Source organism: Cajanus cajan, chromosome 1, assembly GCF_000230855.2.
Source record: "Cajanus cajan strain Asha chromosome 1, NIPB_CcT2T_4, whole genome shotgun sequence".
Lineage (NCBI taxonomy): Eukaryota > Viridiplantae > Streptophyta > Magnoliopsida > Fabales > Fabaceae > Cajanus > Cajanus cajan.
This window is the reverse complement of record NC_138517.1, coordinates 90,740,052-90,755,487: the sequence shown is the minus strand read 5'-3', so window position 1 is coordinate 90,755,487 and position 15,436 is coordinate 90,740,052. Positions and strand designations below refer to the sequence as shown.

The window sequence follows — 15,436 nt, the reverse complement described above, 5'->3', positions numbered from 1 at the left end:
TTATATATATATATATATAAACAGCACCCAAGTACAATAAAATCCGTTATCTGGGTAAAGTACTACCTACTCCACTTTGAAGTTATATTCTATCAAGCAATTTTATGCATCTCTTATCAAAGGTTTACAGCTTACATGTGTTGTATTTTAATTGGAGTAATATTTTGAACTTACGTTTTAACTTAGCAAATCAAGCCCTTTGGCCCCTTTCATGAATAATAATAATTAAAAAGAACTTGGCAAAACAATGTGTTTCTCTTGTAGAATACTATTCAAATGGTTTTATTGGTTGAAGAATATTAAATTACAGAGAAGAAAATCGGAGAGTAAAGAGAAATACTTTTTTCTATAAACTTAAATGTAGAAAATATTTTATTTAACTTTTTAAAAAATTTGATTTCAACTTTATGTATAAGTTAATATGTGTATATAATTAAAGAATTTAACATTTACTTAGATATCTTATTCACACTTTCCTCTTTTCCCAGTTGATCTATTTTCTAATGTCTAACTTCTCAAACGTGAATACTCTAAGCTTAACTAGAAAAAAAATAAATAGACATCAATTAAAATTAATATTTTAAAAAATAATTTCCAAAATACAATCCAGCATTTCTCTCTCTTTCTCTACACCCCGGAATTTAATTGATATTTAAAGACTTATTTCATTTTAATGATTTTGTTTAAAATATGAACGTTAATAGAATCATTCAATTACATGATATTATTTTAATAAAGTATTCCATACAACATTTTATATATATTAATTGTTTTATTTATGTTTTAATACAACCATATCTTCTAAAATAAAATATTAATTAATTATTGAATTCCATTAAATTTAATGGACTCATTAATTTTGTTTGAATTCAACAGTTTAACTTTAGCAGATAAAATTTAATACTAATACTTTATTACTGATAAGTACATGATATTAATGGACGCCACATGTAGTATTTTTTTTGTTTGGTTTTTCTTCTCTAACTTTGACAATTTTTTCATTGAAGATGTGAAGTGGTGGTTCATCCTAGCCATAGCATATTTTTAATGAGAAGGTTTCTCTCTCTCTCTATTAATTCACAAACATCAGATATAATCTCTTATACATTATAATATTCATATACATTATTAATTTGAAATTGAAAATATGTATTGTTGTGGGAAAAATAAATAAATTTAGGAATAGTGTAAAAAATGTATTGTTGTGGTAGGGTTGGAAATTTAGAAAAGGTATTAAGGGGGCTTTATAATTATAATAGAGGGGAGGGAAGGGAAGGTTTGATGTTTATGAGAAGAAAAGAAGAGATGGCATCGTCCAAGTTGGTGGTGAGTGGGAATCCCGATGTGGCACCACAAGACACGAGCATGAGCCTTGAGGACTTGTTGAACGACGCCGTTTTGGGCTCTCATGGAGGAAGGGGAAAGAGAAAGACCCACCACTTGGAGGAACAATTCCTTGATAAGGCCACTCTTCAGAAGCAGAGAAGGATGATCAAAAACAGAGAGTCTGCTGCTAGGTCCAGAGAACGCAAGCAGGTTTTCTTTTTTTTATTATTTTTTTTATTTTTATTTTCAAATGTGTGGGTCACTCACTTTTTTTTTTTCTTTTTTTTTAATAAATTTTTTTCAGGCCTACACAGTTGAGCTTGAAACTCTGGTTACACATCTGGAGGAGGAAAATGCTCAACTGTTGATGGAAGAGGTATGCTAGCTCACACACCAAGATGTCAAAATTTATTTACATTCTCCAATTTCCCTTTGCTGGTTAAGAAAATTGTATTTTTTTTCTTCTTCCAAAATTAAAATATGATTGATAAGTTTTATGAAATGTTAGGTATTGTGTGCAGGTGGATAGGAGAAGGCAGAGGTACAATCAGGTATACGCCCCTTTCTACTTCACCAAACTATTTATTTCCTTAATTCGCCTAATTTCAGGAAACAACTAAACTTCCATTTATTTGTTTTCATAACTATGAATTCAATGCTGTTTCTTCGACATATTGCCTTCAATTCAAACAACTATTGTTAATGGAGAGACGAGTTCATAAATGTTCATGGTTAACTGCACTAGTTTAGGTTTGACCAATAATAAATAATTAATATCCACCTATCCAATTGCCCTGGTTAGGTTGAATCTCAATTGTTCTTCTCTTTTGGGATGAATTGCCTTATTCATTTTCTAATTCACCAACTGCCACTTCCTTAATTATTGGCTTGTGCAACACTTTGATATAATACTCTTGAATTACATTCACACGCCACATATCTCAGCTATCCACTTATCCTTGGAATTTCAAATATTTTTGAACTCAAGAGCTGTTATATATACATGATGCATCACAATAGTGCCCAGAATATATAAATTTTGGTTAAATCGGAGATTGGGAGTAAAAGAATTACTCTAGTTTGTAGACTTTAGAGGGTGAAGTGGACTTTTACGATTGTAGTAATTGGGGCAACAAACCCACAAAGGAACATGTGCAGTGACTTTAACTTTTCTCTAAGGTTATAATTGTCTTTAATGTGTTTGGTTGCGTGTTGGTTTTTAATTTGATTCGTTGTCCTTTACTCTTTGGTTGCAGCTCATGGAGTGCCTTATTCCAGTTGAGGAGAAGCGTAAACCAAGAGAAATGCTTCGGAGAGTGAATTCGGCCCAATGGTGATATAATATAATATGTTGCTTCTCCTAATCTTTGGTGTAGATACCAATCAAATGATGCAACATATATTGTGTGAAAGGGTAAATATGAAAAAGAGAAAGGTTACTTATAGCAGTACATATATAGCTTTGCTGATTATTTTCCGGGAGGGAAATACATTGCTGTATAGCGAAAATAGCTGCAAGCCTGCAAACAAATCATTTAACTAATTTGATTCATGCCAAGGCTTATTAGTTATTATTCTGGGGATAGGTCCTTTTATTGGGGGAAGGGAGTTGAAATTAGAATACATTGGTAATGTTAGATAACATGCCTTTTGATTTTTTAGGGGATTATGTTATATCAGTGGAGTGAGTAAGTTTCATATAAAATCTTTACTGCAAATTGCCTTATCCATCTGCAATTTCCCAATGTAAATATAACACAAGCAAAATTTTCGTTTGCTATAAGGATACTTTTAAATCTAAATAAAATTAATATTTTATACGGACAATACAAAAGATAAATATTTGTTTTATCTATAACCACATATAAAAAAAGAGAGAATTTTTTTTTCCACTTTTCAATAGTTAACTTTATTTTTTAATATTATAGTCATCTCTTTTGATTAGTCTATTTATTTAACTTTGAAAATGATTCTTTATCTGTAACATCAAATCTTTTGATTAGTCTATTTATTTAACTTTGAAAATGATTCTTTATCTGTAAAAGCAAATGGTTAGTTTTCATCTTAAATTTTATCTTTATAATTTTAATTATTTATTATTTATCTTTTATTTTAATTATTTTGTATTTGATTTTTATTTTAAATTAAACACATAAAGACATAGACGACGTCTCGACTTCACTAATATAATTGAAACTTATAATAAATAATTTTTGAATGTATAGAAAGTTATTTTTAATTATTGATAATTTTTAAAATAATAAAAATTAATTTAAAAATGAAATGTAAAAGATATTCCTAAAAACATTTCGGTTGAATTTTTTTTTAAAAAAAACTTTCTTACTAAAGAAAAACTCCAAAACTATTCTTGTGCAAAACATTCATTTTAATTTAAATATACAGAGAATTTTGAAATTAAAAATGTAATAAAAATATAATTATTATAAAATAATAGTGAAATTAAATATCTTACAGGAAGAATAAACTATAATAAGAGTAATATTTGTCGTTAATAATAAATAGTTTATTTTACCAAATATAAATAAATGACATACTTTTTTAAAATCAAGAAAAATTATGAGAATATTTATTTTGAATTAAAATATATCATATTTGTATTTTTTTTAATGTGATATGCTATGATAAAATATAAAATATTATTATTTAAAAACATTATAAATTTTTTATAAGAGGAAAATAACAGTTCTTAAAAATATTCTGATTCAAAAATAAAAATTCTAATTTATAACACGTACAAGTGAATAATATTATTCAACAAAAAAAAAAATTGTAATTTGATAATTCTTTCAGTTTACTAGTGCGTGGTAGGATTAAATTTAATATTTTTATATAATAAATTTCAAACTTAATATTTTTACTACAAGTAATTAACAACTCTACCGTATTGTATTTTTTCAATCTTTTGACATCCATGCTGTCATTCTTTTTACTATTGTATTTTGTCTTGATTGAGACTATTCATCTTTTATGCTTTCATTTAATTTAAATTATTGGTTATAACTTTAGAAAAAATCCAGTAGTAAAATTGGCTATGGCTTAGAAAAAAAAATTCAAAATTTGGAGAAAGAGGAGTTTTTATTTTTGTTATTTTTATTATTTTTTAATTATATGGGTAATATATATAATGATATTAGTACAAAATATGTTAAGAATTATTTTTTATATGACTAAATATAGATTTGATACCTTTATTAAAAAAATAGTGAGAAAGTAGTTGATTAGTCGATTTTTGTGTGTGTGTATGTGAAATTGAATAGTAGAATATGATATCATATATTCATAGGTATATAATAATGTCCTAAAATAAATAATAGTTTGTTTTGTGTTTATGAAATAGAATTAATTTATTGATAAGAGATTAGAGTATGAATTGTAGCACAAATTTCACAATTGTTACATGACACACTGTATTTCGTCATAATAAATAAATAATTAATTAAATTAAAAATGTGATATCATTTGATTAACTTTAAAATAATGGAATAATTAAATAAATTAGTTAACGAGTAAAAAAGTAGTTTAACGAATTAACTAAGAAAAAAGTAAAAAAAAATTATAAATACTAAAATAAGATATCCTTTTTTATTAATGATATTGAGATTTCCTTGAGAAATTCAAATTTTGACACCATAGATAATAAGTGCTTTATATATTGCATTTGATGCTTGTTAAATGACTTGACATCATGCCTATATATCGACAATGGCCACCGAATACAAATGACTGCTAGGACGTGAACCCATACGATGCACGTGAGCATTTTAATTATCTATTTTTGTTTTTTTAATTATATTTTATACATCATTTCTTCTTAAATACAAAAGAAAAATGTATAAGAAAATATTGAAAAGAATTAGATCTATACTTAAATATGAGAAAACTTAATTATATAGTGACAATTAATTTTAAAATTTTAATTGTATATAAAGAGTAGAAAAGTCTAAATTATAGTTCACATAGCTACAAATTTTCGAATGCCTGTTTTTCACTATCTTTTGATGCAAAATTGAAGTTACCTCATCAAAGTTTTTAGAAGTCAATTGAAAAAAAAAAATAAACGAATTAGCCCCGGATAAAACTATGGTGACCCTAATAACATCAATTCAACTTGTTGCATATAATAGACTCTTTGCTATAATCACATACAATAAACAATGTGTACTTGCTATGTAATATAATTCATAGATGGTTGAAATGACATGATGCATAGTTTTATTTTTATTTTATTTTGTGCAGCTTGCAACTAAAAATTGTATACCTTCATGTGATTTTGAATCTATAATTAATTCTTCAGTTATTTCTTTGAGTAAAAATAATTCGGAGCTTGTTCTAAATTATTTTGCATTGTAAAAGAATTTATTGAACTCCTTATACATCTGTTATGAAAATTTTATTAAGCAACGAATATATTCGGACAAAATACTATAAGGATATTAAAACAATGAATTCAAATTATCACATTTTTATCTTTAGCGCATAGTACCTATTCTAGAATCAATTTAAAAATACAATTAAATTTAGTCAATATATTTAGCATAAAGAGCAATGCATGACAAATTTTAATCTTATCAAATTTTTTATATATATTGAACTTGAATACTTTTTAAAAATGTTTTTTTTTATAAAAAAAATACTCTTGTTTGAACAAATTATTTTAATATATAATCACACACACATACATACATATATATATATATACATGGATTTAAATTGTTTAATTATTAAAATAACATATTTTTATTTTTACTAGTTATAAAGAGTGATCATTTGAAAACAATATCTCATCTCAATATGTATGTGTACCGTGTACGTGTTTGGTCGTTTTTACAAGTCGACAAAAAATTGAATATAATCCTCAACTTGGTCAAAGTAAGTTTTCCGATTAAAATCATAATCAAAGTTTTAAAATTAGATAGAAGTTTCCTAAATACTTATATGAATTTATATTTAATTATCGTGCTTATTTAGCATATGTTTGATAACATATTTGATGAACTTATAAATTTCTTTAACTAGGTTATAGGCTAGTTTTAATCAAAATAAATTTACTAGATATTTAAAATTTTAAAACTTTTTTCATAAGCTAATTGAAATAATTTATAACTTATAAGTTTTTAGTTTTTCTCTTTTTTTTATTCTCATTAATTTACTTTAAATTCTTTTTAAAACTTTTTTATTTAATTTAGAAATACTTTTGTATGTCATTCTCTCACTTTCATTATCAAATAAATAAATGTTATTTTAAATTAATTAAACTTTATAAAATATAAGTTAATAACTATTGAAATCCTAAATTATATTTTATAAGTTAGTTAATCCAAATAATGTTATATGATTGATTTAGGTCATTAATAGCTTAGTTGAAAACATATATTTTTTCCAACAAATAGTTTACGGTATGAGAAACATTATTTTAACATTATGATTTAAATAAGTAGCAAGTTACCTTTAAATAAGTGAATATGTAGAGAAGTTACATACTCTAGGGTCTAGGCTCTCCTTCCTTTAAAAAAGAGGAGGCGTTGAAATAGAACTTGTCTAGTCTTGCATAACAATGCTTAAGCAGAGGCAGAAAGAAAATGAGTGGGGAAATAGAGTTAGAGGTTGAGGTGGTAGACACAAAATGCATAAAACCATCCACACCCACACCCCCACACCTCAAAACCTTCAAACTCTCTCTACTGGACCAGCTTTCCCCTAACATCCATGGCAACATCACCCTCTTCTACCCTCGCACTCACACAAACACACTTCACTTCCACGCCAAATCCCAACTCCTTCAAACCTCCCTCTCCCAAACCTTAACCCGCTTCTACCCCCTCGCCGGACGCCTCCACAACGCCGCCACCGTCCACTGCAACGACCACGGCGCCACCTTCATCCAAACCCGAACCCACGCCACCCTCTCCGACATCCTCACACCCCCAAACTTCCACACCCTCCAACGCCTCCTTCCATCTTCCCACGACCAAACCCTAACAACCTCATCATCAAACGCTCCCATTCTCCTCGTCCGCTTCACCTCCTTCCGCTGCGGCGCCGTCGCTCTCACCATTTCTCTCTCTCACAAGATCGCCGACATAGCCGCCCTCGTCGCTCTCCTCCAAACATGGACCGCCGCCTTCACCGCCGCCACCGCGCCTCCTCTCCCCGAACTCGGCGCCGGCGCCGCTCTCTTCCCTCCGAGAGACATTCCCGGCGTGTCCGCTTCCGTGAAAACCGTCTCCTCCCAGAAGTTTACTTCCACAAGGCTCGTTTTCGACGCCTCCAAGGTTAGAGAGCTAAAGGACAAAGTGAAAAGCGCGCTCGAAGTTCGAGGACACGAAGGTTCCGTGTTTGAGCCTTCGAGAGTGGAGGTTGTTCTGTCGCTCATTTGGAAATGCGCCTTGTCGGCTTCTCGCTCCAAAACGGCGTCGTTCACGCGTTCGGTTATGTTCCAGGCGGTGAACCTCCGTCCCCGGATGGATCCAGCGGTGGCGGACGCCGCCGTGGGAAACTTCGTGTGGCCGTTCGTGGTGACGGCGGAGGAGGAAGGGCACGTGGAGCTGCACGTGCTGGTGAGGAGGATGAGGGAGAGTATGAGGGAGTTTTTGGAGACGAAGGCAGAGAGGTTCAAAGAGGGTGGTGGTTTTGGAGTGGTGATGGAGAGTTTGAAGGAGAGGGGTGAAGTTAGCAAAAAGGGTGGTGTGGTTTATAAGTGTTCGAGTTGGTGTAAGTTTCCACTGCTTAAGGTTGATTTTGGTTGGGGTGAGCCTGTGTGGACGTGCAGTGTCAATAATATTGTGAGTAACACCATTGCTTTGATGGATACTAAAGATGCTGCTGGGGTTGAAGCTTTTGTCACTCTTGATCACCATGAAATGGATCTCTTTCAACAACACCACGAGCTGTTGCATTATGCTTTCATTAACCCTACTCTTATACTCTGACTCTCTCATATATCTTGTCTATCACTATTTTTTTTTTTTTAGTTTCTTTGTTGTATTAAACTTTGGGGAGTTAAATGTTTGAACAACATACGAAGTTCAATTGAATATGAAATGTTATTCTAAGATCATACTATAAAGTAACCAACTCCCATATGCTTATGTACATGTTACGTATATTTTTTAGTATTATATCATGGATCTCGATCATTTTATTCTCTTTTTTTTCTTCAATAAATTAACTATGTATATGTATTTTTTTTTTGTAAAAAAAAACTACATGGATGTATAGAGTTGTTGCCTTGTTGAAAAAAGGAGAGATAACTTGTCAAACTCTCCCTAAAATCCAGTTACCTAACACGGATACTATTGGTTTGCTATTGTTATATATGATCATATTAAGTCGACTAACATTTGCTTATGTATATATATTTTTGTTTCCGTAAACTTTGTAGCATAATTTCATTTTAAACTTGTTTCATTAAAGCGACTAAAATGTATATTCAATATAACTTGTCAAACTCTCTCGCTCCCCCAGAAAAACTATACACGCATAAATCTAAAAGATAAATTAGTGAGAGATGTCAAATTAAGAAGAATATATATATATATATACTTAAGCAAGGTCAGGGGTTCAAATCCTGCCTTGTGTATGCAGCCGCGTTAAATCTTGGGGCCAACTATCCCACCTTTTGAGGTGCCTCCAACGTAGCGAGGAGATTAGTCACTGCTGTCGGCGGTGGATACTTCAAGAACGAACCTAAAATATATATATATATATATATATATATATATATATATATATATATATATATATATATATATATATATATATATATATATGAATTAAATTTATTTTGATTTCTATAATTTTGTGAACGTACAATTCTAGTTCTCTAAAAATACAATTTGTCAAGCTAGAAAATTAATAACCTATTGAGATTTTGGATTAGTCTGACTCGTTTTACATGTATTTGTTCGATAGATTGGATTGGATAAACATATTTAACTCCACTAACCTCAAGTAGTATTTATCATAGTTTATTGTAACATGTTAGCATATAATATATCTAAAAAAAATTTCTAACTACCTACAAATGAATGTTATTTATTTACTTTAAAATGATATTTAGAGACAAAAATAATAATTTTAAAAATATAGGGATGAAAATAAAAAAATACTTTATAAGAATTAAAATCAAAATTTGTTTATGTTACAGGGACTCAAAAATAGTGGTTTCATATTTTAAAACAATGAAAAATAAAATAATTTTTTTACGGCCACTTATTTTATAAGATCTAAAATATATTTAATTTAATAAAATATTAAATAGATAAAAATATTCAAAATTAATTAGATATAAAAAATAATAAATTTATTAGATAAATTATTATTCAATTTTATTTATCTATTTTATGTCACAATAACATGTGCGTCTCCCTTTTCTTATTCTTTTAGTTTTGTCAAAGTTTTTTGTTATTTTTTATTTTCAATTTTTATTTATTTGTGAATATTATTTTAATTTTAAAATTATTAATATGGTAATTGAAAAAAGTGAATAAAAAAGATAAAAATAAATAATAATAAATTATTGAGACAAATTAATTGTACAATTTATGTCTCCAAAGTATCATTAATGCAATTTTGACTCCTAAAATATCATGATTACAGTTTTGTCCTAAATACCATGTCAGCATGTCAATGTTATGTTAGTGCACATGTCACATCTGCACGTTTGTAACATGTTACATTATCATTAATATATCGCATTAACAAGTTTTTATTAAATTATTGACCGTAGATTATTAATAACTAGCATTGCTTGGCTGAAAAATATGTTGACGACCACATGTTCAATAATTTTTTTTTGTGTGGAGAGTTTGTGCTGTGGCGGCAGCAAAGAAGGAGGGTATGCTTTTGTTTCTCTTTAATTCCCTGGATTTATATATTATAGAATGATCATTCAACATTTTTCAATTTCATATATAATTAAATGTTATGTCTGTCCTTTACATGTTTGTAAATTTATTTGTACTTGAGACTTCGATTAAATGCATTTTGACAACATTATACGGAAGAGAAACGATAGCTGTATCTTTCTCCTATTCTGTACTCAATCCATTTATAATATACTAGCTAGCACCCTAGACAAGATCCAAAAAGAAAAAATACTGTGACCCTGGACTTCCATATTAACTTTTGTACATTGTACTTCATTATGAATTAATTTATGTAATTAAATATGAGTTCCCAAGAGTGCAAAGTTTTTTTACAGGGTCAACTAATTATATCTTTTAATTGTGTCATATTACTTTAAGCATATTTACTTTTAACAGTAACATGACACAAATAAAAGATATAATTGATTGCTAATATAAAAGACTTTACACTGACAATATATATAAGTGATTAACTCATTAAATATAAGAGTTCCATTATGTTTGTTCAGATTCGGTGTTCAAACTGAGCAACATGTAAATCAAATGGTCATACTCAACTCAAATATAAAGAGTGGACTATAAAATAAAATAAAAAAGCAGTGTTGATAGCGATTATGGAGTGATTCCAAAACTGGGTATTCCAATTCCTTGAATCTGACGTTGTTTTGGTTTGGTTGGGAACACCTAGCTATTTCATTGTGTTAGGATTGTGGTGTTCGTTGGATGCCATTAATATCAGTACTCCTCTGTTTCACTTGAGGATTAAACTATAATTCTTGTACACAAGTTAAATTAATATTTTTGTTTCGCTCTGTTTCTGTTTGAGCCATCCTTTAATTTTGATGATGAATTTTGAACTTTCAAGTTTGAATTGCGTTCATAAAAGTAACCAGAATGTATGGGCCAAAGTGCATGGTTTTGTCTAGCGTATATTATATGTCAAATTATTTCTTCTGTTATAATGTAATTCAGACTATATGTGATGAATGTTTTATTTTATACGTTTGTTATATAGTCCGTTGTTAACTGATAAAGTAGGTGGTTGGACAAGTAGTGATAAAGATGAGTAGAAAAGTTTATTTAAAGTAAGTAAAGTAATGCATTTTAATTAATAAAGGGTTTGAACACATGATGGTAGGGTTTGACAAGGTAGGAGAACAATGAATTGGCATTAAAGTGACACACATGATTGGTAAACGTAAACATAGAGGAGTTGCATAGTAATTGTAGTTATTTCACACAGGGCAATCCAGAGTTTTGTCCTGGTGATCTTGTAGCCCATTGCTATTGTCATCCTCTGGGATTGGGAAGACTTCAGAAGGGTTCACAACTCTCACTGCCTCTAATGCTTGCTCGGTCACTCCCTTCTCACCGTTCCTGTAAATGCAATATAGCACCATCTGGAGTATCCCCAGTATAAAACCCACCACATTTGGAATCTGAAACAATCAAATTCAATTCATTTATATATGTATGTATATATGCAGTAAGTGACATTTAATTAAAAGGGACTTACTGCAACACACAAGTCGTGGATAAGGAGACCGTATGCAAACCACATTATGGCACTGAATGTGAGGAAAAATGACAAATTGATGGGCATAAACTGTACACTCTTAGTTTTACAAACTTGTGCCTGCAGGCAGAGCAAGAAATAAATTAATAATAATCATAAGGTGATAGAGGTAGCTTACTTAGTGACACTGATACATACTCACCATAATGCTTAGAGGTGATGCGAAGACAAACACCGAAACGCTCACACAAATCCATCCAAGGACTTTGAGACGGCGAGGACCATGTAGAGCAAAATTGCTCACACAAAGAGCCACCGCCAAGCCCCCCATATTCATCGCCACAAATATCTTAATGGTCAAGTTCTGTAATTTAATAAAAGTATCCATATGTTCATTTTTAATCCACTAATTAATTTCTAACTTAATTAGAATTTATAATAAAAGTTAGTTTATATACCCTGGAATCCTTGTGCGCATACGTTATGAAGATGACAATGTAGATGAGCTCTATGACACATCCAAACGAGTTGATTGAAATAAGGAGAACAGCATCATGTCTTTTAAGCAATGCATAGTATAACCAAAGCGTAGAACTTAATAATGCCATCAAGTATGGCAGCGATCCAAAACCTTCCGTCGCCTTCTTTTTGTATATTCGGTGAAACGTTGGCCTGAAATATCACCTTCACCTATTAAATATATATTTTAATAGAAATCATGCATAATTGATTTGGATAATCATATACTTACAGCGGAGCCAGGTACACCATCAGGGAAATGATGTTACCTGCGGAGCATATCAAAATGTTAATTCGTCTTCATCCACCCATTCTTCTATTAAGGATCACGGTAATTTGCTTGTGTGTTTATTTAAATTTTATTTTAACGCCAAGAAACAGGCCTGTGATGTAACACTGCGCACGTGCAGGTACAATTCGGTATATATTCTCCATGAATAAAATAGAAAAATAAATAACGAGGTTTCTCAACGACCGTCATCAACCTATAACTCAACTATAATTTATGGCAGTGGGGTCAGCCCAATCACAAAATCCAAAAGAAAAAAATAATAATAATTAAGAAGAAGTGAACAAGAAGATTGCAAATGCAGAAGGAGAGAAGGCAGCATGAACATTTACGTACTTAACTAAAGAACTTAGATTAAAAGTGGTGTATATTAATACTAGCTAGAAACCAAGAAGCAAGAAACAAGAAAAAGGAAAGAAATTAAAGCAATAGTGTAAGATGAAGATGAGTATTAATTATGTGTCGTTACCCAAGATGCCAAAAATGACGGCCAGACTAAGAGTGGCCATGGTGGTTTTAGGGGTTGTGACTTGTGAGGAAACCTTAGTTGGGTTTCTTCGAAACAAACCCCTCAATCTCTCGTGCAGGCACAATGAGAGGATGCTGAGTTTCTTCCAAATTCACAATGAGAATGTGTTGATGAAGCAAGTCATGTATTTATACACACAAGGACGTGACTTGAAATGCGAGGAGAGAAGAAAAAAGGAAACAAAAAGAAAATAACAAAGCAGCCAAATAGGGAAAAATATAGCACAAAGCATGTATTGATATTATTGGTGAGGGGAATAAGGCAGTAGTGCGTAATCAAGTCATTCAGGCTTCATGAGGGATTAATCTTTTTAGTAGGTAGGCAAAACCATTTTGCCTTGCCAACTCAGGAATCTCCACGTGGCACATGGTTTTTGTTCGTCAGGAAACTAAGATCCATGTAAAATTTTGAACCGCATCTACAAGGCTGTGACACGTGCCGTGCAAATGGTACTTGTGTATCGCATACTCAATGCATATTGTGCAATAATGTTTGGAATTGCTCATCTCTTGTGGAATATTAATGTAACGTATTTGATGAGGAAGAAAAAGAAAGAATTGCACAACTGCTTTTCATGATGTCATGGCATGTCGCATGGAATAATTCTTGGCATTCTACAAGTTGATAAGACATAAGATATATTACCTTACGTTAGGGAGATACATGGGGAATGTGTCTAAGGTAGGGGTAGGGTGAGCAGCAATGTGAAACTGAAATATGGCACATAATGCGTCATCTCTCTTCTAAGTTCTCTTCTCTTCTCTTCGTATGTTACACACTTTCTATGCCGTTGAGTTGATGAATTGTCTCTTAGTGTGAGCTAGCTGTTTTTGTGTGCAAAATGAAGGTTTTTCGTGTGTCAGACTGATCTCATCTTTTCTTCCAGTTATGCAATATAGGTAGGAGTAGGACAAGATAAGAAACCCCATCAACATGTTTGTTATTTACGTCGACTTGTAATTCGATTATTGGTTGAGTTTTTCATCAAGTAACTAACTACAGGTCCAAACCCACACCCCGCCGTATTCCTTTGTCGTTTTCATCCAATCTGTTTCTCAATGATTGGGATTGCTTTGATTACTTGAGCTCCTCTATAATTTCCAATTAAGAACCCTATATGTCATCTTGGCTACCTATATACATGCTAACCTATTTAAACTTTAGCTATGTTAATTATAAACGTTAATTACATTCTAACAAACTAACAATTATTCTCTTAGCAAATATACTCTCTTAGTTTAATTTAGTGCCAATAATTTACCTTTTGACTAACTCAATAAAAAAACTTCGTCAAAATATATATGTAATAGCTGGCATCGCCGTCACTTACATTAACCATGGTGAAAAGTTAGCTTCTCAAGTCATGTTATCATGCACAACACCACACGAGGGTTTAATAAACATTAATAGCCTTCTTATGTTAGTCGAAATCGAAATATGTCAAACCAGTCTTGAGGAGCACTGTCCTACACTACAGGTTCCACTGGCACATATTTTCAATTAATTATTAATTGTCCAGCCTCGTACAAATTAATTGGCATGCCCTGAATTGAGAGAAAGTGCATTGTAAATTAATGCTATATAATCAATTAAGAGCTAGGCATTAGGATGCAAACCTCTAGCATCATGCATTTGCATGCACCACACATTGGTGGAACTGATTGGGACTGAGAGCTTGCAATTTGTGTGTTTTGTGCCTGAGATTATGCAAAAGCAAATAGTCCAATAATTTGAATGGATCGATAACAATCAAAGTTTTCTTTCTTTCGGCTAGCGCAGCCCTTTCTCCGGAATTAATGCAAAATGCAAAAGCAACTATAGTCCAATTACGAAGATGCTATCATTCATAAATTGGTTTCTTAAACAATATAACTAGTGGCCAAGACCATAGGGTTGCTATATATACGTATGATCACGAACATCTAGTCATCTCTTCGGTGCAGAGTTTTCAAGCACTTATTATGTTGGCCTTGTAGAAAGCTTATATTTTGTCCATTTTAATAGAAATAAAGTGTATAGATTGTCTCGGAGTAGTGCAGCCTCTTAGGCCTAGAAATTATATGAACTTGGAGGACTTTGTTTTTATCAAAGAGTGATGATATATAATACTAGGTAGGCATATGTGTATTCTGTACGTAGAGTCTAGGGATGACCACAGGTCTACACAAATTAGTTTTCTATTTTAGTTTATGGGACAAATTTATTCGATCTAATTCTTTTTCTTGTTTTATTCTTCTATAAATACTAATAGAAAAATTTAACCATATACAACCTTAATATTTTGTCATAAAGGCCTCGTATTTTATATGAAGTATGAATGTACCGTGAATTTTTTTATTTTTACAATAATTATTTTAAAATATATGAAT

The 15,436-nt window shown here is 31.0% G+C and overlaps 3 protein-coding genes across 4 annotated transcripts; 2 read left to right on the top strand and 1 right to left on the bottom strand.

Moving 5' to 3' along the window:
• The first annotated feature begins 986 nt into the window (after window positions 1–986).
• On the top strand, window positions 987–3,063 carry LOC109794533 (G-box-binding factor 4). Of its 2 annotated transcripts, none has more exons than XM_083067604.1 (4): window positions 987–1,536; window positions 1,631–1,702; window positions 1,835–1,877; window positions 2,583–3,063. In XM_083067604.1, the coding sequence occupies exons 1-3, from the start codon at window positions 1,195–1,197 to the stop codon at window positions 1,853–1,855; spliced, it is 435 nt and encodes a 144-aa protein (XP_082923730.1). In that variant the 5' UTR covers window positions 987–1,194; the 3' UTR covers window positions 1,856–1,877; window positions 2,583–3,063. The 2 variants fall into 2 exon arrangements, with proteins under 2 accessions (XP_082923730.1, XP_020209567.2); XM_020353978.3 differs by having other exon boundaries at window positions 989–1,536; window positions 1,848–1,877.
• A 3,737-nt stretch (window positions 3,064–6,800) lies between these two features.
• On the top strand, window positions 6,801–8,492 carry LOC109804374 (akuammiline synthase 1). Its single transcript, XM_020366190.3, has one exon. It carries the CDS (start codon window positions 6,927–6,929, stop codon window positions 8,274–8,276), a length of 1,350 nt encoding a protein of 449 aa, XP_020221779.1. The 5' UTR covers window positions 6,801–6,926; the 3' UTR covers window positions 8,277–8,492.
• Window positions 8,493–11,268: 2,776 nt separating this feature from the next.
• LOC109794425 (bidirectional sugar transporter N3) lies at window positions 11,269–13,211 on the bottom strand. The gene is made up of 6 exons (XM_083067603.1): window positions 13,008–13,211; window positions 12,482–12,518; window positions 12,189–12,402; window positions 11,933–12,094; window positions 11,731–11,850; window positions 11,269–11,653 (listed from the first exon to the last, which is right to left on the bottom strand). The coding sequence occupies exons 1-6, from the start codon at window positions 13,045–13,047 to the stop codon at window positions 11,450–11,452; spliced, it is 777 nt and encodes a 258-aa protein (XP_082923729.1). The 5' UTR covers window positions 13,048–13,211; the 3' UTR covers window positions 11,269–11,449.
• Between the last annotated feature and the right edge of the window lie 2,225 nt (window positions 13,212–15,436).

Bases quoted from the DNA above. Each gene is read 5' to 3' on its own strand.
- LOC109794533 (XM_020353978.3), top strand. From the start codon at position 1,195: ATGTATTGTTGTGGTAGGGTTGGAAATTTAGAAAAGGTATTAAGGGGG. The intron at 1,537-1,630 runs GTTTTCTTTTTT...AATTTTTTTCAG, and splicing joins GGTCCAGAGAACGCAAGCAG to GCCTACACAGTTGAGCTTGA. The intron at 1,703-1,847 runs GTATGCTAGCTC...TATTGTGTGCAG, and splicing joins CTCAACTGTTGATGGAAGAG to GTGGATAGGAGAAGGCAGAG.
- LOC109804374 (XM_020366190.3), top strand. From the start codon at position 6,927: ATGAGTGGGGAAATAGAGTTAGAGGTTGAGGTGGTAGACACAAAATGC.
- LOC109794425 (XM_083067603.1), bottom strand. From the start codon at position 13,047: ATGGCCACTCTTAGTCTGGCCGTCATTTTTGGCATCTTGG. The intron at 12,519-13,007 runs GTAACGACACAT...TATGCTCCGCAG, and splicing joins CGTCATTTTTGGCATCTTGG to GTAACATCATTTCCCTGATG. The intron at 12,095-12,188 runs GTATATAAACTA...ATTAAATTACAG, and splicing joins ATGCGCACAAGGATTCCAGG to AACTTGACCATTAAGATATT.